This window comes from Notechis scutatus, chromosome 1 (genome assembly GCF_049901735.1).
Source record: "Notechis scutatus isolate UNSWTSFEM ecotype Mainland chromosome 1, rNotScu1.2, whole genome shotgun sequence".
NCBI lineage: Eukaryota > Metazoa > Chordata > Lepidosauria > Squamata > Elapidae > Notechis > Notechis scutatus.
Genome location: NC_142009.1, coordinates 189,168,088 through 189,193,907, shown reverse-complemented (window position 1 = coordinate 189,193,907; position 25,820 = coordinate 189,168,088). Strand labels below are relative to the sequence as shown.

Genomic DNA, 25,820 nt, shown 5'->3' with positions numbered 1-25,820 from the left:
ATTTGCCATCTCAAAAATTTGCAGTCATTATTTGGTCATTTTCATACATATGTTATTGCAAGGCTCTCTTCTGTTTTTCACTGATCCTTGAAAAATTCTCCAGAGAATTGTCTAGTCTGGATTTATGAAGCAGCATGTATCCTGGCTATCTGTTTTTGGTATCTCTTGCTCTTGTTCTTTCCCAGATTACACAGCTGTAAGATTATGTGCGCAAGTAATTACTAAATTGAAAGAGATTGGGTGGGATCCAATTTTAGTCATTTGTACTTAAATTAGTCTTGACTTTGTTGTTTCCATTGATCTAGGTGAGTCTTCCATCCACTATTAATATCCTTCATTTGTGGTACCTTCTGTGCTAAAAGTCTTTCTTTACTGGGCAGACTTGAGCATGTTCTTTTTCAGACATAAATCCTGTGGTATTCAGCTGGACTTATTCCAGAGAAATAGTTATACGTCCAATCTTTAAACCATTCCAATCAGATGTATGCATAAATATAAAAGTAGAATATATTGATACATTTAAAGCAGCTCTGCTTAGATTGCTGTGAAGGCAGATGAGAAGGGATCTGTACAAGAAGAGGATAATGCAACGAATCTTGCTGTAGTCTAAATTAAGGAACCTTGGCCATTCTCCAGGTAATGCAGAGCACAATTTAGTAGTCTACTTGATGGTTATATGCCTGCCTCCTTTGGAGACTGGCAAAGATAGCCATGCAAGAAAGATTAGAGAGATCTGAGCATGCAAATAATATTTAAAATCCCAGGATGAATAAGGATTTGCCAATACAAAACATCCTAAAATTTAAGGGGAGAAATAGTGGTGAACTGATAACAAGCAAGAGAATTTTACTGCAGGGATGGAAAATGTGAGCACAGATGGGAGGTTTGAGCCAAGTCACATGATGCAAGTATAAATAGCTTGTTTTAGAACTGACATTCTTCTTGCACTGACTCAGCAGTGTGGCAATAATCCACACTAACACAGACCAGGATGTATTGTGCCATCTACTGATACAAACTGCAAATTGCACCAGAGTTAAAGCTTCACGCTTCTTATAATTCTTCGTGACAAATCCTTCCCATAGGATATTAAATATGTGTACTGGAGAGCAAGTCCCGCTTATTTTCTACAAAGTGTATTTAGGATTAAGAATTTCCAGATATGTTTAGGTTTTCCAATTGAAGCCAGGCAACCTGTATGGCTTTTTACAGGTGGCTAAACTGAGCAACGGTAAAGGGACACGGTAAGATGCTGAGCTTGTCAATCAGAAAGGTCGGCAGTTTGGCGGTTCGAATCCCTAGCACTGCGTAACAGAGTGAACTTCTGTTACTTGTCCCAGCTTCTGCCAACCTAGCAGTTTGAAAGCATGTAAAAATTCAAATAGAAAAATAGGGACCACCTTGGTGGGAAGGTAACAGAGTTCTGTGCCTTTGGCGTTTAGTCATGCCGGCCACATGACCACAGAGACGTCTTTGGACAGCACTGGCTCTTCGGCTTTGTAACAGAGATGAGCACCACCCCCTAGAGCTGGAAACGACTAGCACGTATGTGAGAGGGGAACCTTTACTTTTACCTTAAACTGGGAAATGGTTGCTAATGTTATTAAGAACTTAAAGTAGCTAGGGCTGCCTTTTGTTTTAAAAAAAGGGTGATCGTTTAGATTTATGAGGGAGCAATACAATATAAAGCTGTCAATGCAAGTATATAAGTATATTTTTAAAAGTATAGTCTTGGTAACAATTTTTGAGGTCTCTAGAAGTCACACCCAAATATTTCTGGAGGATATATGTACCCCAGGGTCTCAAATTGTGCATCTCTGTTCTAGAGAGAATTAAGTCTTATTGTATTTAGAAACTTAGGTGAAAATAAGATAGAGGAGGAGACATAAAATAAAACTTGTACAAAACAGGAATTCTGCCATGTTCGATTACTTATGTTTGGACTGCCTATCCTGTTTCATAAAATAATTCAGCTATCAAAAACTAGTACATTATCATGAGCTTCCTAATCTTGGAAATAACACATTAAAAACCAAGGCCAAAGTTGCTTTAATGGACATTGTTAAAAACAGTATTGACCACAGATACAATACATTTAGTATATTTAGGAAACTAAGATTTTCCCCTAGTTTATTTTTTGGTTGACAATTTTACCAAAATGGCTCCAGTAATTGTAGGAAGCCTTCATAAAATGTAGCACAGGGATAATTGGTGAAATTCCCTCCACTCATCTCAGCATGACTGGCTGGGGAATTCTGGGAGTTGAAGTCCACAGGTTTTAAAGTTGCCAGGGTTGCACGCTGCTGTTTTAAACCAGCTGGCTCCTTCTGTTTGCAGAAGGGCACAATTAGTTACTACCCTGTTTCTCCAACAATATGGCCTCCCCCAATAGGAAGTCCCAGCATGTTTTATAGGCATGAAATGAAATTAAGCCCCTCCCCCAAAATTAAGGCCTATATTAAAACATGCAAAATGGGGGGAATGGTGGGGGGGCTTGCCGTTAGGAAGTACTTTTGTTGCACACCCGGATATGGTGCTGCCTGCGTTGACCCCAATACGAAGTGCCCTACCAACGCCGAGGTCAACATCCAAGCGTCGCCGCCCCGCCCACCGAAGATGCAAAGGGCGGGAAATTAAGTCACCCCCGAAAAGATGGCCTAGCCATTTTTTCGGAGCTCAAAAATAAGACCCGGACTTATTATATGAGAAACACGGTATCTATTGTGAATATGCTAATTTAATTTAAAATAATTTTTCTGAAATTATTAATGAAGCTATTATTGCACTTCATTTAAATTTTTATCTCATGTAACACTAAGACAGCAGGCAATGTTAATTTGTAGGAGTACTAAAATAAATGGAACATACATGATCACCAGTGCTCGATGTAAATTAATATATTTGTACAATAAGATATATTAATTGAGCAATGTATAGAAGCATTCTGTTTAATTACACTTTTATTATATATTTTTTAAAAGAATGCAGCATTTTTGAGAATCTAACCTTTCTCTACCAAGTGCTTTCTTGCCTAACCAGACAATAGCAAGCACAGCAAAAAAAATCCTGGTGCCTTGAACCCTGAAGAGTTTTAAGTGAGGAAAACCCTGCTTCAAATCAGGAATGGAAACCATTTTAGTTAATTTAAGGAAAACCTAGCAAAAGGGTTTAGCTACCGAACAGTAAATCTGAATAATAGAAATAATATAATATGAAGCTTACAATCCAGCCTTCATATTTTAGAGGAAACCAATGATTCCCCAAATAGAATTTTTTTTTGTACCTTCAAGTTTATTCCTCTTAAAAAAACAATTTTTAAGTGCAAGTCTACATTTATTTATGTATTTAGTTTTTAAGGTCACCCAATCAAAAACAGCTCTGAGCAACCTTAAAAAATAATCACTGTGATCAGTCAGGTTTACTTGTACTGATGATGAATCAGTATGTTTGGGGCTGACTTCTGAATATACCTATGTACAACTATGCTATAAATCTCCTTCCACAGTTCAACTTCAAAGTTACCTTGATCATCACGCGTACACTTTTCTTCGATTTGTTGACATGTTATGGATAATTAAAGTGTTAATTACTATTATTTCAAATACAGTAGGAATTCTATTTCTTTAAAATTGAAATGGCAATACTGATCTATTAAACTAGGTTTAATATACCAACGAAAGCCTGTATAATTTTAAGGATGCTGTCTTACTAAGTGACTAGGTTTAATAGAGCTATTAATAGATATTATTAATAAATTAATACTATTAATCTATGAATTATTAATCCAGGCTTGACTAGCAGACTTCCAAGATCCCTTCCAACTCTATTATTCTATGTTCTATGATCTGCTACCTAAAGTAATTTAAGTCAGCTTATACATCATAGGCCTGTAAAAGCTTTGCCACTCTTGCAGCAAAATGCAGTGGGACTGAGATGGATATATTCCCAAGCTTGGAAAATGGATCATCACACTTCAGACTTCAAGAGTGTGAGAGTCCTTCTCCTAATGAAAAAAGAAAAGAAAAGTAGCCCAATAGGAAAAGAGCCAGGGATGAAACATTTTCCTCAGATATGCTGTTGATTTTATGTAGAGGCATAAAATGTTGTGTGAGTGGGAATCATTGGAAAGTACAGGTGAAACTCGAAAAATTAGAATATCGTACAAAAGTTCATTTATTTCAGTAATGCAACTTAAAAGGTGAAACTAATATATGAGATAGACTCATTACATGCAAAGCAAGATAGTTCAAGCTGTGATTTGGCATAATTGTGATGATTATGGCTTACAGCTCATGAAAACCCCAAATCCACAATCTCAGAAAATTAGAATATTGTGAAAAGGTTCAATATTCTAGGCTCAAAGTGCCCCACTCTAATCAGCTAATTAAACCATAACACCTGCAAAGGGTTCCTGAGCCTTTAAATGGTCTCTCAGTCTGGTTCAGTAGGAATCACAATCATGGGAAAGACTGCTGACCTGACAGTTGTGCAGAAAACCATCACTGACACCCTCCATAAGGAGGGAAAGCCTCAAAAGGTAATTGCAAAAGAAGTTGGATGTTCCCAACGTGCTGTATCAAAGCACATTAATAGAAAGTTATGTGGAAGGGAAAAGTGTGGAAGAAAAAGGTGCACAAGCAGCAGGAATGACTGCAGCTTGGAAAGGATTGTCAGGAAAAGGCCATTCAAAAGTGTTGGGGACTTTCACAAGGAGTGGACTGAGGCTGGAGTCAGTGCATCAAGAGCTACCACACACAGACGGATCCTGGACATGGGCTTCAAATGTCGTATTCCTCTTGTCAAGTCGCTCCTGAACAACAAACAATGTCAGGAGCATCTTACCTGGGCTAAAGAAAAACAGAACTGGTCTGTTGCTCAGTGGTCCAAAGTCCTCTTTTCTGATGAGAGCAACTTTTGCATCTCATTTGGAAATCAGGGACCCAGAGCCTGGAGGAAGAATGGAGAGGCACACAGACAAGATGCTTGAAGTCCAGTGTGAAGTTTCCACAGTCTGTGTTGATTTGGGGAGCCATGTCATCTGCTGGTGTTGGTCCACTGTGCTTCATTAAGTCCAGGGTCAACACAGCCCTCTACCAGGAGATTTGGAGCACTTCATGCTTCCTTCCACAGACAAACTTTATGGGAATGCTGACTTCATTTTCCAGCAGGACTTGGCACCTGCCCATACTGCCAAAAGCACCAAAACCTGGTTCAATGACCATGGGATTACTGTGCTTGATTGGCCAGCAAACTCACCTGACCTGAACCCCATAGAGAATCTATGGGGCATTGCCAAGAGAAAGATGAGAGACACGAGACCGAACAATGCAGAAGAGCTGAAGGCTGCTATTGAAGCATCCTGGTCTTCCATAACACCTCAGCAGTGCCACAGGCTGATAGCTTCCATGCCACGCCGCATTGAGGCAGTAATTGCTGCAAAAGAGGCCCAAACCAAGTACTGAGTACATATGCATGCTTATACTTTTCAGAGGTCCGATATTGTTCTATATACAATCCTTGTTTTATTGATTGCATGTAATATTCTAATTTTCTGAGATTGTGGATTTGGGGTTTTTCATGAGCTGTAAGCCATAATCATCACAATTATGATAGCTTGAACTATCTTGCTTTGCATGTAATGAGTCTATCTCATATATTAGTTTCACCTTTTAAGTTGCATTACTGAAATAAATGAATTTTTGCACGATATTCTAATTTTTCGAGTTTCACCTGTGTATTTCAAAGCAGTGGAAAAGACTAGAATTCACTTTCAGCTCATCTTCACATCCTGCTGACTAACCCAGAGATGCCTCATTAATTATTTTTAAAGGGCATGTCTACATGAGGCATAAAATTTTGTAAATAAATTGCATAATAAAAAAAACAGCCTTGGTCCAAGCCTGTAGGAAAGTATCTTAAATCATATTTTTCTGTTTCAGTTTTAAAGTAGAATTTCCCCTCCTTTTCCAACAAAAAGTCTTGCTACGGACATGGTCTGTGACACTTTATGACCCGATGAAGATGCCCTAATCATACTGGGGCATTTCCAGATATTATTTTCAAATTGCACACTTAATTGTACTTGTATGTTGACTCAATCTCATTGTTTCATACTAAAATATGAAGAGAACCAATGACAAATTCAAGGACTTAACTGTTCAGAATGAAGCTCCTCTGTGTTTGAAGAAGCCTCTTGGTTTACTTTCAGAAACATTTATATTTGGCCCTTTCCCTTTCCCCTTCTTTGTTGAGTCGAAGGCTGGTTGATAGTGAGTGGAAAAGGGGGCTTGAGAAGGTGTCCGAGCTGGATGATTGAGGTAGTAAAGGGTTCAGGAAGCAAACATGAAGCCTGCCAAGCCTCAATTTGCATCAGGTTTCTAAAAGAGCGCCTCTTCTTTTGGTTTAGGGTTCAAACAAATCTCTACTCTGCTGATTAAATGTCCTACTTGAAACAGCACTATACTTTTCACTCTTACACATTTTATTAACATTCGTATGGAAAATATCTGTGAACTATTTGTTCTTGCCAAGGGAAGGCACAATTTAACAAATTTCTCTCTATTTAGATGTGAAATCGAGGCCACCTTAGAGAGGCTGAAGAGATTGGAACGTGATCTGAGCTTTAAGGAACAGGAACTAAAGGAAAGGGAAAAACGCTTGAGAATGTGGGAGCAGAAGCTAACTGAACAATCCAACACACCGGTAAGTACTGTTATAGTTTTTGTTTAAAAATGGAATCTGAAAATCCAACAAAAACTTGAATCTAAGAAATGTCTTAAGCTACACTTGCACTCATATGGCAGAACTCTCATATTTTCCTGCTTTGAACTGCAAGTGGCCATGTTTTGTTAGACATGTTTTTTGAAACTGATTAGGTGAAGATTTCAAGAAATAAAGCAACTTTAGCTGCTTTATTATAAGACTTTATAATAAAGAAGACTTTATTATAAGAATTAAAGTCCAATTAAACTATTCTTAAATTTGTTTTGAAGATAAGGTATCATCCATCTAAATTAATCTGGCATGTGATAAATTTAAATGCAATAATCTGGAGCTTATTCTCAGATAAAATGTTGTTGGATTGCAATCTACAGTAAATGCCATTATTCTCTGGGTCTTGTCTTACAGGTAGCCATATATATATATATTAGGGCTACACAGAGATCCATATTTAAAATTATGTGGAACTATTCACAAAGGAAACTATTCACAGGAAAGGGCAACATGAATGCCCACATAACTCCAAAGATATTTTCCCTTTTGAATCTGGATTGCTACACATATTGATACCATTTTAGCATAATTGTTTATCTCTTGGCTAACCAACTGGGGGGGAAAGACTTAAATGAATCATAGATGAAATCTACAAAATTCAAATGGCTCAATCAAAGATGTACCAGGTCTTAGATCCAATTTAATGTCCCAAAATATCAAAATACAATTTGAACTCTTGCCAAAGTTAAAAGGCAGAAAAATCCCCTGCAATCCCATGGAAAGAAATAGCATGATCTCGTCCCTTTCATCTACATTGATACCTCTGTTATGAAGGCATAGCAGATCTCTTAACCCTGTAGCTTCATTCTGAATCACTGTATTGTGAAACTGTCACAATATTTAGAACTTGGGTCAGTTGGGATGTTTTTTTAAAAAAATAGTTATTATACTCATGTCCCACTTTTCCTTTGAGAAGTACAGAGCATCTGATTGGGGGAGAATCTGGGATCTGCACGTAAGAAACTGAACAGACTGTGATCTGCTTTGCTTTAACAATATGTGCCTTCAGGCTGCTTCATGGATTGCACATTTTCAGAAGCAAATGGATATGTTTCAGGCATTGGATTCTGTTATGTAAATGACAAGTCTTGTTGCTGTAAGATATATTGAGATTAGAGCATGTCTGTATAAATTAGTGCAGCACAGGAAGGAGGTTCAGATTTTTCTTCCCATTAATATAATGCATTCCATAAAAATAGTGATTTTAGATGGAATCAGGTGGGAGAGACATAGAAATTGCACCGGGAACCATTTGCATTCATGTCTAAATGACTGTTTTCCTGTATAAAGGGAAAAACATGAGTAACATTTTCTATCTAAATCTGAATCTTGCTTCCTAAAGGAGTCATCATTGCTTAATTTCATATGCAGTGAAATGATATATATGCCCAAGTAATGGCTGCATAAAAACGGAGATATATATATATATAAAAGTAGCTTTCAAGCAGAACACGATTACTTTAACATCTTATGACATCTGTTGGTAGCAAACAGCCAAGCTTCTATTTGCATTATTTAATTACTGTATGTTGCATTTTACTTCTGCCCAAACTGATGAGCTAATAGTCTTCATCCACCACTGCCTCTTGATCCAGCATTCATTTGCAATGTTTATCAAACCTGCAGATGTTGCAGGGTGTTGTCCTTCTGTGCTTCACTCTGCAGAGTGCACTATACTTACCATTTAATCTAAGCTGGGATTTTGGCCTGTTCACTCTTCCTGCACCTTCTTTCTGAGGCACAGCTTAATGGCATCCGTATGAATGACACTGCATGTGTATTCCAGCTGTGAACATGGAGTAGGCTATAATGGTGAAGCATGAGTGTTTCCTAGAAGCAAGGTGTTCTCTCTAGATAGCTCGTAGGCTTCCTTTAATGTCTGCAAAGATTGAGTAGCTAAGATATAGGCCATCACCTATGTGGTTCACAGCATGAAACATAGCCGTAATGAGCTGATCTTTTCCCTGAGTGAGGCTAAGGGATTTTTATCCTGCACTATTGCTTTTTTGCTGCGACTTTTTACTGGCTGGCTTTGCTGAGGGAAAGTGTTGTGCTCAAGTCTATTGTGCTCACCGTAAACTTCTTTTCTATAGGATATTAATACAACCCTTCCACGGCAAGCAAATGAAAAGGGAAGGCTAAAATGAAATTGAAAGTGAAGTACTTTCAAGCTCCGGGACCTATAGCTGAAAGGGCTTCTGTCAGATTTTTGAATAATGAAAAGCCTTGCCGCTTCCAAACCACCTTTCCCTCCCCCTTTTCCTTCGCTTCTTAAGAAATTAACTTCAGAATTCATCTACATATAAAAACAAATTGCAGATGTTTTGTGAGTCTTGTCAAGCAGTGGCCTGTATTTGAGAGGATGGAAGCAGGAGCAAATACATATTTGGATGAAAGAGGAAGAAAGAGCTGAACTGATATGCATATTTTTCTTCTTTTTCCGGAGTATTCAAATCGCAGTGAATAAAGGCTCATGATTTGGTTTCATAAAGGACATTTGAAAAGGATATTATATTGCTGGCCCGTCTTTAAAATGCTTCTGTTGTTCAAAAAAAAAAGAGGAGTTGACCTGTGGGAGTCATTAGCATTTGTAAATCAACTCAAGCCTTTGGCCTCTTCAGAAGGTTTGAAGGAGCAAAAATGGGATATTGGCCACATAGTTACACACTGAGGCAATAGATCCCATAAAGGCAGTACCTTACTAGATTGCAGGCAAACGGTTACATGACTGGAAGCTCATCTTTGCAGCTTTTAAAAATACACTTCTCACATGTAAAGTGGCATGACTAATAAAAGGCCAGCAGTAGGATTAGGTGCACTGAATCACCTTAGATTAGCACCCAGTTTTAACATCCTGTCAAAGAGATCTTGCTGTCCCTTGATTAAGAAACAGAGCTTGGATAAAGATTGAAAGCTACAGATTTGTGCAGTGAGTTGTACAAGTCAGAGAAAAACCAGCTATGGTCCAAGATGGATAACAAAAAAAATCGAACTCTGTTCTTCAATTGAAAAGCAAGAATAAGGTGTTTTATAAAAATAAAAACCACAATACAGCCCTATTGTTTTTCCTTGCTTCACGTCATTGGTTTGAAATTATTTTTCCCTCAGGAATTTTATCTAAACTAAACCCCATTGCTAGAGAAATTAACCAAAAGACATGGTGATAGTATGGGTTGTGATATTGCAGTTATTTTGAAGCATGGTCCAGCTTTATAGCAGAGAGTTATGCTACAATCAAGGTCAAAACAGGCAAGAGGCTAGCTCCTTCAGTCTAGTTAATGTGCCCATTTTGTTATGTAGATAGCTGCTTGACTCTTCATTCCCCCTTGCTAGCTCCTGACAAGAGATGCCCTTTCAGAAGCTGCTATTTTCATCTCAAGACAAGCTTCAAACTCAGCAGAGTGAAGGATTGCCTTGACATACAAATAACAACTTGCCACAGGCAGGGCAAGGCAGTTCTCTTCTCTGCCCTCAATAGTCTTGAGGCAGCTAAGGGCTTACATAACTGAAATGTAATCCTGTGGCATCAAAAAAAATTTTTTTTATTTTGCCTCCAAGGCAGAATTTTAATCTGGGATTACTGCTTTTGAAAATTCACTTCAGATGGGGCATAGGTGAATAAATACTGAAGTACAGTTCCTTTATTGCTGAGTAACTACGCTTGGCCCTGTTGCTGCAAGAATTTTTGGACAAAAGTAGGGAGTAGCTTAAAGGCAAGATTAAGCCATTTGCCTGTTGTTGTTTTTTCTTTTTCTTTTTAAAGTAACATTTTTTGTTCATGTCAAGGCTGCTGTTTCTAATAGTTCGGGTTTAACATGAGACAGTAAAAATGCAGACAAGTAAAAAGGCAAGCTTTGCGAGGTTTTTTTTCCTTCACTGTTCCAGTAAGAACAGGAACTATTTACAGTCCTTCCACAGGGACATCCTTTACTGCAAAAGGGATTCAATTTTTTTAAGCCGAGAAGCTCAGCTCATTGTCAGTTTGGGGAAGAAATTCTCATTTTTATTTATTTTTAAAAAAGAAAAGCTTAATTAATATGCAAGAATTAGCGTATAGAACTTATGTCAGGAATTGGAAGCAGATGGAGACACATGCTAAGCAGAGAGTTTTCAAGTTTAGGGACTAAGCAGCAGCTGCTCAGCACCTGCTCTGTCATTGTCAAACATTGTGGTGACATTGACATGGAATTGAAAGGAGGACAAATTGAGCAGTTTTGTGGATATATTATGGAAACTCATCCCTCTCAGTCCTGATTTACACATCCAAATACCGGCTACTTGTAATGTAACTCAAGAGTGTTCAGTGTAGCAAGCCATCAGTATGAAGCAGCCTTATTATTTATTTGGGGTAATTTTTTTTAATGCACTGATGCAAATACACACAGATCTCCACCCCCCCCATATGCAATTTGGAGCTGTAAAGACAAGTGATAATAAACTTGAATGGAATAAGAAGGTGCTTCAAACAAATGGCCGGTTGCAGGGCTCAAGCCACATCTGCTGCAGCGTAAGGCAATTTTTCTGCTGCTCTTTGTAAAAATCAACTAGGATTAGGATTCTAATCTTCATTCATTCAACTTTTATACTAAAAATCAGTACAGTAGGATTATTTTGGGTTTAGTGTGCTTAGCTTTCCAGGTGTCTTAAAGCTCCATCATATACTAAGCTGTCCATTTTCCATACGGTATAAACAAACCATAGTTTGCCCTCCATTGAGCTTTGCTTCTCGATCTCATCTCTTTTGGGGACCACAGCAAAGCCTGTGTCAAACTTTCAATATGTGGTTGCAGGAGAATCAGAAGGGCAACATCTATAGTAGGTTTTCGAGGTGGTCTTGGCTACTTTTGGAGTCTATAGATCAGTGGCCCCCAACCGTTTGGGGACCAGGGACTGGTTCTATGCAGAGAGGTTTTTCTGTGGACCAGAGGGGGCATGCTTTCAAGTGTTGCTTGCATCCCATGGATGGGGCTTCACTTGTTTGCGTGGCCCTGTTTCTGGCATGCCTATGGCCCAGTGCCTGTCCCGTCTGAGGGATGGGGACCACTGCTCTAGACAAAAGACCCAACATATGAACTTTGTCTCATTTTGGACTTTTCTAAAAAAAACAACACCTTCTATATTCTAAAATAGTTTATATACTTTCATAGGCTAGATGGGGATGGTTGAAAAAATATCCCAAGAGAAGGCAGTGGCAAGCATTTTTATATTTCCTTAGTAAACTACATGGATGTGTCTGTAAAGCAGAGGTGTGGAAAATGCTGAATTCTGGGAGTTGAAGTCCACAAGTCATAAAGGGGCCACAATTCCCCACCCCTGCTGTAAAAGAATCAGGCATTGAGCTAAAGCTGAAGCAGATTATTATTATTATTATTATTATTATTATTATTATTATTATTATTATTATTATTATTATTATTATTATTATTATTATTATTGTAAAAGAAGTTCTGTGTGACAAATGGCAAAGCCAAACATTCAAAGTATTCTTCCAGTAGAGGCCTTTTATTAATTCAGAGGTATGTCCTGTTTGTATAGCTCACGTAATCTTTTCCTTACTCCACATGGATTGGAACATTGATTCTCCACTTCACCAATTGTTTTTTGCAACAAATTAATACATAATACTGAGCCAGAGTGATTAACTCAAGACCACTACGGCTGGCGTTTTGAGTTTTGCATCCTGTGATTCTACCTCAGCTTCTTACAGCTCTGTTATGCTAGCCTTCAAAACAAAGTATATTTAAACATTGTTCTGGCCTGAGTTTGAACATGCATTTCTTTGTATGTTTAGGCTGAGAAGAAATAAATTATATGAAGAAAGAAACAGCTTAACCCAATCACTGGGAATGGCTGCAATTTTAAGCTTCACATCAAATACATTATCAGGAACCTTAAAAAGCCAGAAAGCTCTATCAGAATGGCCATGTAATATCTGTCCTATTAGTTGTTGCAAAAACACAGCTGGTGGGTGCAATATCTGTGCATTAATGCAGAGTCTTTCACTTTTTTTCCAGGAACGAGGTTGTCAAGGGGACAGCCAAAAAGTCTCATTCAGACAGTAGCTAATAGTTTGTATAGACAAAAGAAATGTCCAGCAATTGCCAATGAAGTGGAAAGAAATAAAATATGACATAATGCATTTTTTAGCCTCAGAAATGCCTCTGCTTGGTTAGATCACAACTTGCCCATTTTCCTTTATGCATAGCCATATAGTAGAATGCATATACTGTAGACTTCTGTTTGCATAGATGGAAAGTCTCCCCCCTCTCCTTATCTCCAGGCAGATCCCCAAAACTCTTGAACAAGCAAGCATAAGAAGGTAGCAGAGAGTATAGGAATATGAAACCATTCCCTGACAGAAGAGGTCGGGGTTAATTGAATGCCATCCCCTTTGAGAGTATGAAGCTTTTGTGAGTTCCTTAGGATTCTCTCAGTAGAAGTATTTATCTTGTCTTCTGGAATTTTTGCATCTGGGGACGGAATTATGTCACACAGCTGTAACGTACAGACTGCTTTATTTTTAAAAAATATTTGTGTGGCAATAAGCCTCTTCTACATATCCTTGGCAGCCACTGTCCAGGAGATGGAGACTCTTGTGTCCATCATAGCTTATGGCATGAATGGTATCCTATAGGAAATAATGGGAATTTATTTTTGTATTAAGGAGCTATCATAAAACATCATAGCTGAAATCTTGTATATATTAATTGTTATTTTCCAGTAAAAAAAGGTATGGATTGTTTATTGATTCTGAAGAGTCAGAATTTTATTTATTTCTCCAGAATTAATTTGATTGTCAACCATTGGTAACTTTTGATTCCAATAAAAAATGGGCACATAAAGCAGACATAAGCCATATAAAGTTTTGCAGAGGCAAACTTTTTATCAGTCAGGAATATTTCTTCCCCGTGTGAGACTCTGAAATATTTAATCACACACACACATTAATTTTGAAAACAAAATATGTTTTGATTGTTTTCCCTTTTATTTTGTTAAAATTATTCTCAGACTAGATGGTACTACCAAAAAGAACAAAAACCCCACTCTTCTAATGATGCACAAAATTTATATCTTATGATGCCTTATATATGGCTTAGGTTTCTGATATTTTTATGGAGTTACAATAACCAAGTCCTTAAAAAAATAAATGCTGACTTGGCATTTTGTATTAAAATTCACTAATCATTTTACTTTCTGTTTACTGCTAACTAATCTGATGGTGTCTTTTGCTGGGATTTTAATTGGTTTCTAATTTTCCTTTCCCCTCCCCCTCTGTCCTTCCTTTCCTTTTTCATTAGTTTTGCTTCCCTTTTGCTGCCAGAATGTCTGAGGCATCTTACTTTGAATCTAAAACAGAGGAATCAAACAGTGCAGAGATGTCATGTCAGATTACCACCACGAGTAATGGGGAGGTAGCTGGCATGAACCAGAGTCTGAAGGCCTTGATGATGCAAGGTTTTGGGGATGTCTTCTCTATGAATGAAGCAGGATCCACCCTGCATTCTGGAATGCAGATCAATATGCAAGCCAAAAAGAATTCTTCCAAAACCACCTCTATGAGAAAAGGGAAGAAAGTCAACTTGGCGCTGGGGTTCCATGAATTCGACTTATCTGATGAGGATGATGAGGATGATGATACCGATGAGGAGATCGATTTTGAGGATGACAGTGATTAGCAGGAAAGGAAAGCTGTGAGGACTCTAATCTGGCATCTGTTACAAAAGGGAGAGAAAGAAGAACATTGAGAAAAAATATCCTATGTTTTTCATTTCTGAGCAAGAACAGAGCACCATTTTGTTGCACAGAACCATTTTGTTTTCTTATTTGTGAGAAATCATGTTCCTTATGTTTATACCCTCCATGTGGTTTTTTTTTTTTTTTTTTGCTTTCAGTTTTAAAATTAAACAAGTTTGGGTTGTTTGTTTATTTAAGGTTTTTGTTTTGTTTATGTTGACCTATTGTTGACATAGTTATGGCTCAACACTAATTCTGAAACTGCTGGAGTTTTCTTTTAAGTATACATCTATCATTATTTCTTCCTCCTCTGGGTCTCTTGAGCAGGTTAACAGATAAAATTATAATTCCATTCAGGGTTTCCTTGCATGTTTTATAGCTGTAATTCCAAAGATTCATATATATAGCAGTGGGCTGTATTCTAGAGTCAGTTTGGTATAGTGGTTAAGGCATCAGGCTAGAAACCAGAATATTATGAGTTCTAGTCCCATCTTGGCCACAAAACTGGGTGAGTGACCTTGGGTCACTTTCCCTCAGCCCTAGAAAGGAGGCAAGGGCAAATCACTTCTGAAAAACCTTGCCAAGAAAACTGCCGGGACTTGTCCAGATGGTCACCAGAAATCAACACTGACTAGAAAGCGCAAATAGACAAACGTATGTATATTAAGATTTATAGGAAACAAACATTTTCAGATGCTCACTTTATCTGGCAGTACAACTCACCTATTTGGGCAACGTGAGAGAACATAATCGGTTTTACCGATTCTGATATAGATTTCCTGCCAGACAAGTAACATGTCCTTAGCTTTATTGTAAAATAAGTTTTAAAAAATCTAATCCAAACAAAGCTTTCTTGAATAGCTGGATTGCTCGTGTGATAAATATATATTTTCCATACTGTTGCTTATTTATTCTCATTTCTGTCTCTTTCCTGTTGATAAAAATCTCAGTAAAATGAAAAAAAAAGAACACAATGCAATGATATTTAAATCCACCAACTTCTTGTGTCAAAGCAAACATAAAATTCAGATTTCCTCAAAGTATGATTATATTTCAAACAAAATTTTATAGAATCAACCTAGAATCCTGGTTAGGGCTACAACACGTTGCTGAGTGCTTTGGTTAATTTAAACAAAACTTTTGATGGAATACCACTTTCCACTTAATCAGGCAACATATTTGTAAGAATGTTCATTTTTTAAGGAATTTAGGAATCTATAAAATGATAAAGGACTTCCTTATTTTGTGCACACTTTTTTTCTTCCCTGGAGTTACTTCTTTTTATTTTACATGTTTTATCATTCTGAAATAATTGAAAGGGAATCCGTTGTGTTGATTCTCGAACCCTTCCAGCGCACCCCTTGCCTAGTCTGCTTTCTCCGCTTTCTATGGTGGAGTTCTTAGACAGAAGAAAAGCTGCTGAAAGTTTCTACACTGACTTGGAAGACATATCAAATTCAAATCATTATATCCTAAAAATGATAGTTTGATTAATTCTATAGCCTCTAGGACAGGGGTGTCAAACTCAATTTCATTGAGGGCCACATCAGGGTTGTGTTCGACCTCGGGCTGGGGTGGAGAGGCCACGGTGGGCGTGGCCAGCTCAACATCACTCCTGTTGGAGCCACCTGTGGTAGCCCGAACTCTCTGCTGGAGAAAACGGGCTCCATAGCTCCATTTTCAGTTGCCACGGCTTCCTGCAACCCTTTGCCAGTGAAAACAGAGCTCAGGAGAGTGGGCTAGTCCTTTGCTGTTTCCAGGGCGGCCTCGCAGACCAGATCTAAGTACCCCATGGGCCGGATCCAGCCCCCGGGCCTTAAATTTGACACCCCTACTTTAGGATATTCCGAAGGATTATAGTCTTAAATTGCAATTCTGTAGAGAGATAACTGATGGTAAAGCCAATCTCAGGAAGCTTACTTTTTAGCGAACAAGTTTCCCTTGTAAATTATCTTGAATGATAGTTTTCTATGTGGATTTGGCTACAGACACAGAGATCTGGGAAGATACTGATTGCTTGTAGAAACAGGCTTTGAAAATAGCTCCTTCGCACATATTTACAACTCATTTAACTTCCCAAATTTTACTGTAGTGCTGAATATTCTGGATTAACTATTAGGACATTACTAAATCTTCATTTTGGATGCTGTGTTACAGAGTGCAATTGTGCTACTGCATATTGCAATCAGCTCTTAACATTTCTAAGTTTGGGTATACAAGCAGTATTATTTTGATAACACTGAAAGTCCTAATCTACTGTATACAGTATAATAGTTTATTGTTGTATGAGAAAGAAATAGTTAAATGTAACTTAGTGAGTTTTGGACAACTATTAAAAACCTACTGGATCTGAAATCATACAATAAAATTTCCCTCACTCCAGATGTATTGGCATTATTACCTTCGGCATTCCAAAGCAACATAGCCAGTGTGAATTTCTGAAGCTAAAGCCATACTACATCTGGAGAGGAACTGTGTGGAAACTGTGTCATACATTCGAAGTGAAATCTGAACCTGATATGAGTACTGAGTACATAGTAAAGGCTACCTACTGAAGAGAGGAGCCTATCTCACGTGAAAAGTTGCTACTTGGTCCTGTGTTCTCCTCCTTTCCACCAAATCAAAATATGGATTGTGTAGAAGACCAAGGATGAATCCAGGTAGACCAGTGGTTCTCAACCTATGGTCCATGGACACCCCCCCGGGGGGGGGGCACAGTGTCATCACAGTGAAGGCTTGAAGAAATGTTATGATTTAAATCTTGAGTTAAGTCTGTGGCCACAAAAGGTTTTTAAAGGGTGTCTGTGATGAAGAAAAGGTTGAGAACCACTGAAATAGACTATAATCTACTTTGGCATAATGCATTCAGAAGTCTCTTTGGAGCTATTCTATTTTTCCCTCTTTGTTAGATTTTTTCCCTAAAAGAAAAGATAAATAGTGTCATATAAATTAATAATAGAATACAATGTCTTTTTCACCCTACATAATATCCATTGATAACCTAAGGTTATACAAATTTTCTCCCCTGGTGTATTAAGTTGTGACATATCAGTGGAATAATGGATTAATAAGGACAGTGAAATTTACTATTTTAGCATTACAATATCTTCTTCTGTACGGTTTAATAAATCTGTTACTTGAGCAACATTTGGTTTGGTAATTCCCCTGAAATCATTGCATTTTTTCCCATTTTTGTTTTAATAAAATAGCATGAGAAGTAGTAATAACTTCCAGTCCTAACTATCTGGTCTATTTTTAGAAACTAGTAAAAAAATCCTTATTTTCTTTTCAAAACTTGAATCTAATCTATTTTTATTGAAAAGCCTGCCTAAAGCTTACTTGATAGGAAAAGGATACTTCCAGAAACATTACAGAGGCAAACTATCATAAGCACTTACATGTTATTTCAGAAATTTGTAAAATCTCTCTGTTGAAATCTGATCAAGCATATTGCCATTTTTGGGGGGGTTATATTTTTGCTTTTTACACTTTTGAAATGTTTTATATTGATTAATAAGGAGATAATGTTATTTGTATTCCAAATTTGTACGAAAATGTAAATGGAAAGTATTTCAACCATGTTTAGAAAAGTTGAGACTTGTTTACTGCTGTGCTGTGATAACTCTGTGCCAAAACTACTACAGTGTGTGAACAGAATATAAAATTTGTATGGAATGTGAAATGTTCCATTTCTGCATGGCAAGATTTTTTTTTGTTATAGTATTTACTTTTTTCATTATGGTATTTAATTATGTGATGTCGTGCTTCATTCATTTAATGGTTTGCATTTTTAATTATTCACAGGACACCAAAATGTAATCAGCTTTTTTTTTTTTTTTTACAATTTGGTGTCATAAATCCTAATTTGTTGTGAGCTGTTTTTCTTTGCTTCTCTTTGTTTCCATTTTTGACTTTACAATAAACGTGATGACACTAAAATATATATATATATATACACAAAAAGCCTGCAGTCCTGATTAAAAACATGATGTTTATATGGGGTGCCTAATGATATATCTACACCGACTTTTAATCTGAGCTTTGTCACCAAATGCATCACAAATGTCCCTTATTACAGTTATTTCCCTTCAGTGTTAATTCATGCATAAGAAGGATGTCATAATCATTCCTACATTAAAACAATTTAGAAACAATTCCAATATATATATACAGACATATGCATGGCACAAAAAGCTGAAAAAGCTAAAACAATATAAATGCATCATGGAGAGATACTATGGTTATATGGGTAATTCATTTATGGCCGTTCAAAGTTACAATGAACTTCACTTAATCACCATGCGACTTGCTTAACAACCACATGATTTTCTTAATGATCACAGTGTCTTGATTTATGACTGCCATAAAAAGGGAGATAAAATCAAGTCTGTTCATATGGTCCCTTGACTTATGACCATAACAACTTTTGATTACAATTCTGGTCCCAGTTATGATCTTAAGGTCTATCTATACTGAAAACAATTCTTGACTGTTTCATCCAGTACAGCCAATAGTGAAGGATGCTGGGAATTGTAGTTCTGCAACAAATACAGCGCTATAGGTTTCTTATCCCTGAATACTCTGAAGTAACACCATTTAATTTATAAGGAATAGATATAGGGCAGGCAACGTATTTTTGTAACCATGCTACATTGCTCATCTAGTCTCTAATCAATCAACTACTGTGCATAATTGAGATGGAAAGGCATACAAATCATAATTTGGACCTACTGCTTGTTACAGGCAATCATCTGCTACATTTCAGGGATATAGCCTGGAAGACAGCATATCTTCTAAACATGTACATTTTTTTACACACAGGAGAGGTTGAGGAAGGCTATAATATAGAGGCCATGTCAGCCTACAGAAGACTTTGGGGACCCCACCTCCTTTTTAAAGTTATTGTTTTGAGTGAAGAGAATTTGTAGGCAAGATATTCTTGAAACTTTAACGAAGTTTAAACTTCAACTTGGAACTTAAAAATGTATATACTGTATATTCTCCAATGAATTTTCCATGATGTACAGGCCATATGATATAGTGGTTAAGATACTGGAGCTGTTTAAGTCACCACTTGATTCTAACTTGACTATGAAAAAGATTTTTGATAATTTTGAATGAATCATGATACCTTTTCCCCAAGTTTTAAATATTTGTATACATTACTGATTATACTTCTAAATACCAAATCCACTAACAATGAAGAAATCACTACGTTAATATTAAGTCCATTTTACTCAAGCTAATAAGCAGTAGTAATTCATGGCTTCTTTCAGGATAACCTGTTGTATTGCCATCCCATAGTTTCCTGCTTTTCTTCATCATTCTGTTGAATATATTAAATATTAATTAACTAATTTGAGTTTAGTCCATCCCCTCTCAAGTTTGTTTCTGTACTTTAGCAGACTGTTTCCCCTACACCCTGAGGTGGTGCTGGTTTCCTATCAAATGATTTCACTCTGGAATACATAAGTCTATGGGGAAATTTGTATACCAAACAGAAATATAATGGCTTGGCAGGTAGTCCTCAACTTACAACCACAACTGAGCCCAACATTTCTATTGTTAAGTGAGAATTTGTTAAGTGAGTTTTGCCCCTTTTTACAACTTTTCTTGCCACAGTTGTTTATTACCCTCCTGGTTGTTAAGTGAATCTGGCTTCCCCATTGACTTAGCTTTTCAGAAGGTTATAAAAGGTGATCACATGACCTTGGGACATTGCAATGGTCATAAGTATGAACTAGTTGCCAAGCATCTGAATTTTGATCACATGACCATGGGAATGCTGCAAAGGCGGTAGCTGTGAAAAATGGTCATAAGTCACTTTTTTTCAGTGCTGTTGTAACTTTGAATGGTCACTAAATGAACTGTTGTAAGTTGAGGACAACCTGTATAACATTTACCATGGATTAGTTCACAATCAGTCAGTAAAAGCCAATGTTTTTTTCATAATCTTACACAGTTACTGGTGATCTTATTCAGGGGTGGGATTCTACCAGTTCGCACCTATTGGCTAGAACTGGTTGTTAACATTCTAAGCAGTTCGGAGAACCGGTTGTTAGAAGAAATTACTGGCCTAATCCTGTAAGGAAGGCAGGAAGGAAACATTCTGGTGTTGCTTACAGAAATTGCCTCTCCATTAACCCTTATTACATTCTTGGCAGGCCTAGACTTCCTGTCTCAGGAACTTCTCTGGAGTTATTTTTCCCTCCTTTGCTGGTACTTTGCTTGTATGGAGTGACCATTCAAAGTTACAATGGTACTGAAAAAAGTGGCTTATGACCGTTTTTCACACTTACGACTGTTGCAGCATCCCCACAGTCATGAGAGGCCAGGCGAGGAGATGTGTGCCTCGATGTGAGTGATATAGAGTTGACCACACCCAGCCAATAACATGACCACCAAGCCATGTCCACCCAGTCACATGACCACCAAGCCACACCCACCACCTAAGCCACGCCCACAGAACCGGTTGTTAAATTTTTTGAATCCCACCCCTGATCTTACTCCATATTTCCCTATTGATTCAGTCTCAGCTTATCTAACAATCTTTTATTGTAAAACTGCCCTGGCTTAACTTAGGTTAGATGGGCAGTGTAGACATTTAATAAATAAAAACAAATTAATAACTCAGTGACACCTTTCTGTTCCCCATCATATCACTAGTGTTCAGTAGTTTTCAGAACTGAGTTTCAAGTCTTAAGTGTTCATTTCTTTTGAATGACATTCTCCATCATTGCAGGGATATTTAAGAGGCAATCAACTAACCATTCATTACAATTTACATAACTCACATAAAATTGAAAAGCAAATCTCAAACAGCCTCCTCAATACTAAGTTTGCAAACCTAAATTAGAATTTGTCTAAGTTTAAAGTTCAAATTAGAACTTGACATATTAATTAAAAGCTAACTTACGATAATTTGGTTTACTCCACTTTGAGGTTCTTATACACACAGAGTAGCATCCATTCAAATTCTGATCTGGCAAATAAATGTAAAAAAATAAAACAAATAAAACCGTGGCCTTGTTAATATCATAAGTCACCCAAAATGAATTAGAATATAAATAACTTAGCTGATTGGGGAAGGATTTTGTTTCAGAAAAGGGGACATGTCATCTTTTTATTGGTAACATATCAATTCAATCTTCAAAATTTTCAAAGAACCTGCTAAAAAAAAACCATATACTAACAGAAGATGAAGAAATAGAGAAAAAGAAAAAAGAATTTGCACTTTTAAATGCATATTTCTTACACAGTTGCTGCCATCATTTGATATCGGTGCATGGACTGAAGAAGATGTGGTAAGCAATCTTTACTAATTAAATCAATATTTTTCCATTTAGCTAAGATGTCTTTCCTTAAGCAAAGGCCTAAGCCATGATGGGAAATCTGTCACTTCCCTAATACTACAAGTCCATTTATTTCTTATCGAAAGTATTGGCTATGAGTAACAGAAGCTGTAGTCTAACCATGTGTGACCACAATCTCCCCATTCTTGGACTAAAACTTTAGTTCTGTTTTGTGCAATATTTGTTTTTGCTGTGGCATCTTCTTTCTTGCCATTTAATCTTAAGATGAACAATGTGAAATGGACTGTGGACTTATTTTTCTTTAAATGTCCTCCATCAAGTTCACAATGATAGATGTCCAAGTCTACTAGATACATGGAAGTTCAGAATACTGGCAGGGAGAAACAGTGTAAAGGGAGTCTTAGAAGAAAAGAAGGTGGCCTAGAAAAAGTGTTTTTATTAGCATCACTGGAAAAGAGATGTTGGAAAAGTCAGATGCAAAATCCTATCTAATTTAATTGATATTGCTTATTATATAAAACTTATATGACATCAGTAGACTCTAGATGGCTTACAATCTTTAGAATAAAATACACATTCTGATAGAGTATCTGTAGCTCAGGGTTGAACTGTGGGGACCTTGGTGTTCTCTGAGCTTGGTTGTGTTTTTGCAGATGTTTCATTACCAAGCTAGGTAACATCATCAGTGTTAGAAGGGACTGGTCACGTAGGTTCCTTGATTGGTTGGTTGTTTACTCTCAGCTGTTACCAACTCAGAAAAACAATCTAATAGTAAATAGTCCAATCAAGGAACCATCAAGACCAGTCCCACCAACATTGACAGGGCAAGCCACTAGCATATAAAATAAGAGTAAATTCCACTCCCTGTTAGCATTAATGAGATTACCTAGTTTAGTAATGAAACATCTGCAATAAAATAACCAAGGGTGGAGAGCACCAAGGACCCTGCAAAGTACAAATTAAAAACTTATAATAAATATCATTTCAACTCTGGACAATCAGACCCCTTCGGGTTAGGTGGCATGCCCTGCATCGAAATTCTTTGCAATGGCACAACTGTAATCCATTCCCATAATGACAATTGAAGGAGCCACCCTGAACATAGGGACAGGGTATTCCAGAGTGGTGGGACTACATTTAAGGGCTGTCATGTCCATGTTATATTCTGAAGGGGGATGATCTGCAGCCTGGCCTCCCATCTGGAATATAGTAGATGGGAAGAGTTTAGCTAGAACAGATAGTCCTGAAGTTAACAAAGATCCAAATCATGAAATAGGCTATAACCAGCACCTTGGATTAGATCTGGAAGGATACAGGCTGCCATGGCAACACCAGTAGAAGTGGTGTTTCTCTAGTAAAGTGGTTCTTCCCCATCAGCCTATAGGCTGCGGCATTTGGTGTTGGCTGAAGCTTCTGAATCAGGGCAGCCTCATGTACAGCAAATTGCATTCATCTAAAATATCCTTTGCAGTCTAATTAAGGATCTTAGTAATATATATGCACCGGTAATAATATAAAAATTAGCCTTTTAGTTTTTCTTATACCGATATTAATGGTCCTACATGGTGGGACTGTTTGGCCTTCAGGCCTACCATTAATATCTTAATGCAAGTTTAGACACATGCTTCAGAAACAACAGTGAGATATCTTTGCACAGGAAACATTACTCTTAAATTACAAATGATTGTGCAAAACATTCCTATATATTTCAAAGAAGAAATATATATTTAGTAATTTCTTACATTATAATGCCTAGAAATTTCTTTTTTTTTTTTTTTATTCAATAAATGGTAATGAGGGCTTCAAACCGGAAGCATATTAAAATGGAGATATTCTATGGAGAGTGTAAGCGGTAGTTCTTACCATGCCCTGGCCAACAACTACCTTTACTCAAGGATCATTTTGGAGACAGAATGTGGACTCAAGGGCAAGATCTGATCCATCTCTCATGTTAGATTGCCAATTCATCTTTCTGCTTTAGTCACCATCAGTCTACATCTTCCTTTGAATTGGCAACCGATGAGAGGAGCTGGGTTTGGCCCTGGTTGCAAATTTTTAATCTCAGATGTAAGATTAAAGTATGTTATTGTGTTTTTTACACAATCCCTATTCATTTAAACAGCTTTCAGGACCACGTTTTTTCCTCTCAACATGTTTTCTGATTAGATGTTCCATACAAAGCTTTTCATGCCTCAGATCATAAAATCAATGTCCTTTCTTCACAGTATTTTTGGATGCACCAGCTCGTTAGAAAAGGTAAGGCTCTACATATGTCTAGCTCACAAAAGCTGAATGAATAAATGTATTGTGGTGATAGACTAAGCAAGGTGAAAAGCTCTAATACAACTAAGAAAAGGATATAAAAACCCTTTGAATTGTCTTAAGTTGTCTTAAGATTCAAAGGAACTTAGCTAACTTTCTCAGTAAAATGAAGAGAACAAATCCCTCAACCGGAATATCAGAATACTAAGAAATCTTTCTCTGAGAGATATCACTCAATTTACATCCTCCTTGAGTTGACAGCATGTAATAGAGGAAGCCAATAAAAGTTTCAGTTAATATTTTCAGCGTAAAGTTTTAGAGATGCAAGGGTTCCAATGGAAATTATGTGCAAAATGAATTCTGCTTCCAACTCTAGAAGGAAAACATTATTCATTTAATCCAGGAGTTATCAAACACGAGGGCCATGGGCCATAGCCAGCCTGCAATGTGGCCGGATCCGGCCCATGGGGCCATCCTGGAAAATGTAAGGGGCCGGCCCATATTGCTTTGGCCTGGTCTACCCAATGCGAAGAGGAAACATGCCAGCAATTTGGGGAGTGGAGTCAAGCTGGCCATGCCCAACCAGTCGGCCAAGCCTGGCTGGCCACCTGAGGTCAACCACAGCCCTGATGTGGCCCTCAATGAAATTGAGTTTGACACCCTGATTTAGTGGGATTTTGTTGAAGCAACACATTGGCATACACGGGGGGCAACAAATTAAAGCAAGAATAAAATTTTACACTAGTTTTCTAAATGATTGGTGTTCATCATTTTTTTTTAATTTGAAAGATTACAGAAGGCTGGTACAGAACAAGACTTGCCTGTTGTGGTTGTCATGTTGGAAATCTAAATCACTTGCCCACAGAGAACGGAATCTTCTTTAGGGTACAGCAAGACCCAAAGCCAATAAAGAAGAATATTTATAGCTTTCAAATATTTGTAAATGAGAGGTCTTTGGACTCTCTGGGCTTGCACTTGTTTCATTACCCCAATTAGGTAATACCATCAGTGCTAGTAGCATCAGTGCTAGTAGCCCCTTGAAAAAGAAATGCAGTTCACAAAATTTGATCCTTCTATGTCCAGATTTCTGAACAATGTCTTATGATCTTAAGGTGATACATCTGGTGATATGAGTATGTATGCTAGCTTGTTTCAAGAGCATCACATCACAGGAAAACGTTTACTACTTCTGGAAGAAGATGATTTGAAGGACATGGGAATTGTTTCCAAAGGACACATCATTCATTTGAAGGTACCTAAATTGCAAACTTGGGGTGATCATCGAGCTGTGAAAAAGAACAGCTTATTTCTAGTATTAAATTCTAAAGCTGACAATCTATGACAAATATAATTCCAGATTTATTAAAATAAAAATGACTATATACAAAACATATTATTTCATGAGATGCTGAGATTTCAAGCATGCATTTATGACCATTAATAAATATATCCATACATTTTTTTTTCTTGTATTGTTTTGCACAAACAAGTGCAACTTCTTGTCACAAACTTCTGGTTATGAACTTTGATGTGTTGAGCATATGCATAGGTAGTGAGGATGAGGGAGAACGGGAAATAGTTGGACTTCTTTACTCTTGCAAAAAAACAACAAAACAGGAGGAATAACAAAATTTGTTCTCACAGCCCTATAGATAAGGAAAGAATTGCAAATACATGCAAAAAAAAGTATTTGTGTGTGCAAACTGTAATCTTGACCACGTTTTAAAATCTGAGGGG

At 37.3% G+C, this 25,820-nt stretch overlaps 1 protein-coding gene across 3 annotated transcripts in view; it reads left to right on the top strand.

Annotated features, from left to right (window-relative positions):
* Window positions 1–25,820, top strand: part of MAP3K20 (mitogen-activated protein kinase kinase kinase 20) — a 115,450-nt gene that overhangs the window by 67,932 nt on the left and 21,698 nt on the right. For all 3 annotated transcript variants that reach the window (XM_026677699.2, XM_087949708.1, XM_087949709.1), the window contains exons 11-14: window positions 6,567–6,702; window positions 21,768–21,812; window positions 24,047–24,077; window positions 25,196–25,335. In XM_026677699.2, the coding sequence (XP_026533484.1) occupies window positions 6,567–6,702; window positions 21,768–21,812; window positions 24,047–24,077; window positions 25,196–25,335 (352 nt within the window). The remainder of the gene's footprint in view (window positions 1–6,566; window positions 6,703–21,767; window positions 21,813–24,046; window positions 24,078–25,195; window positions 25,336–25,820) is intronic.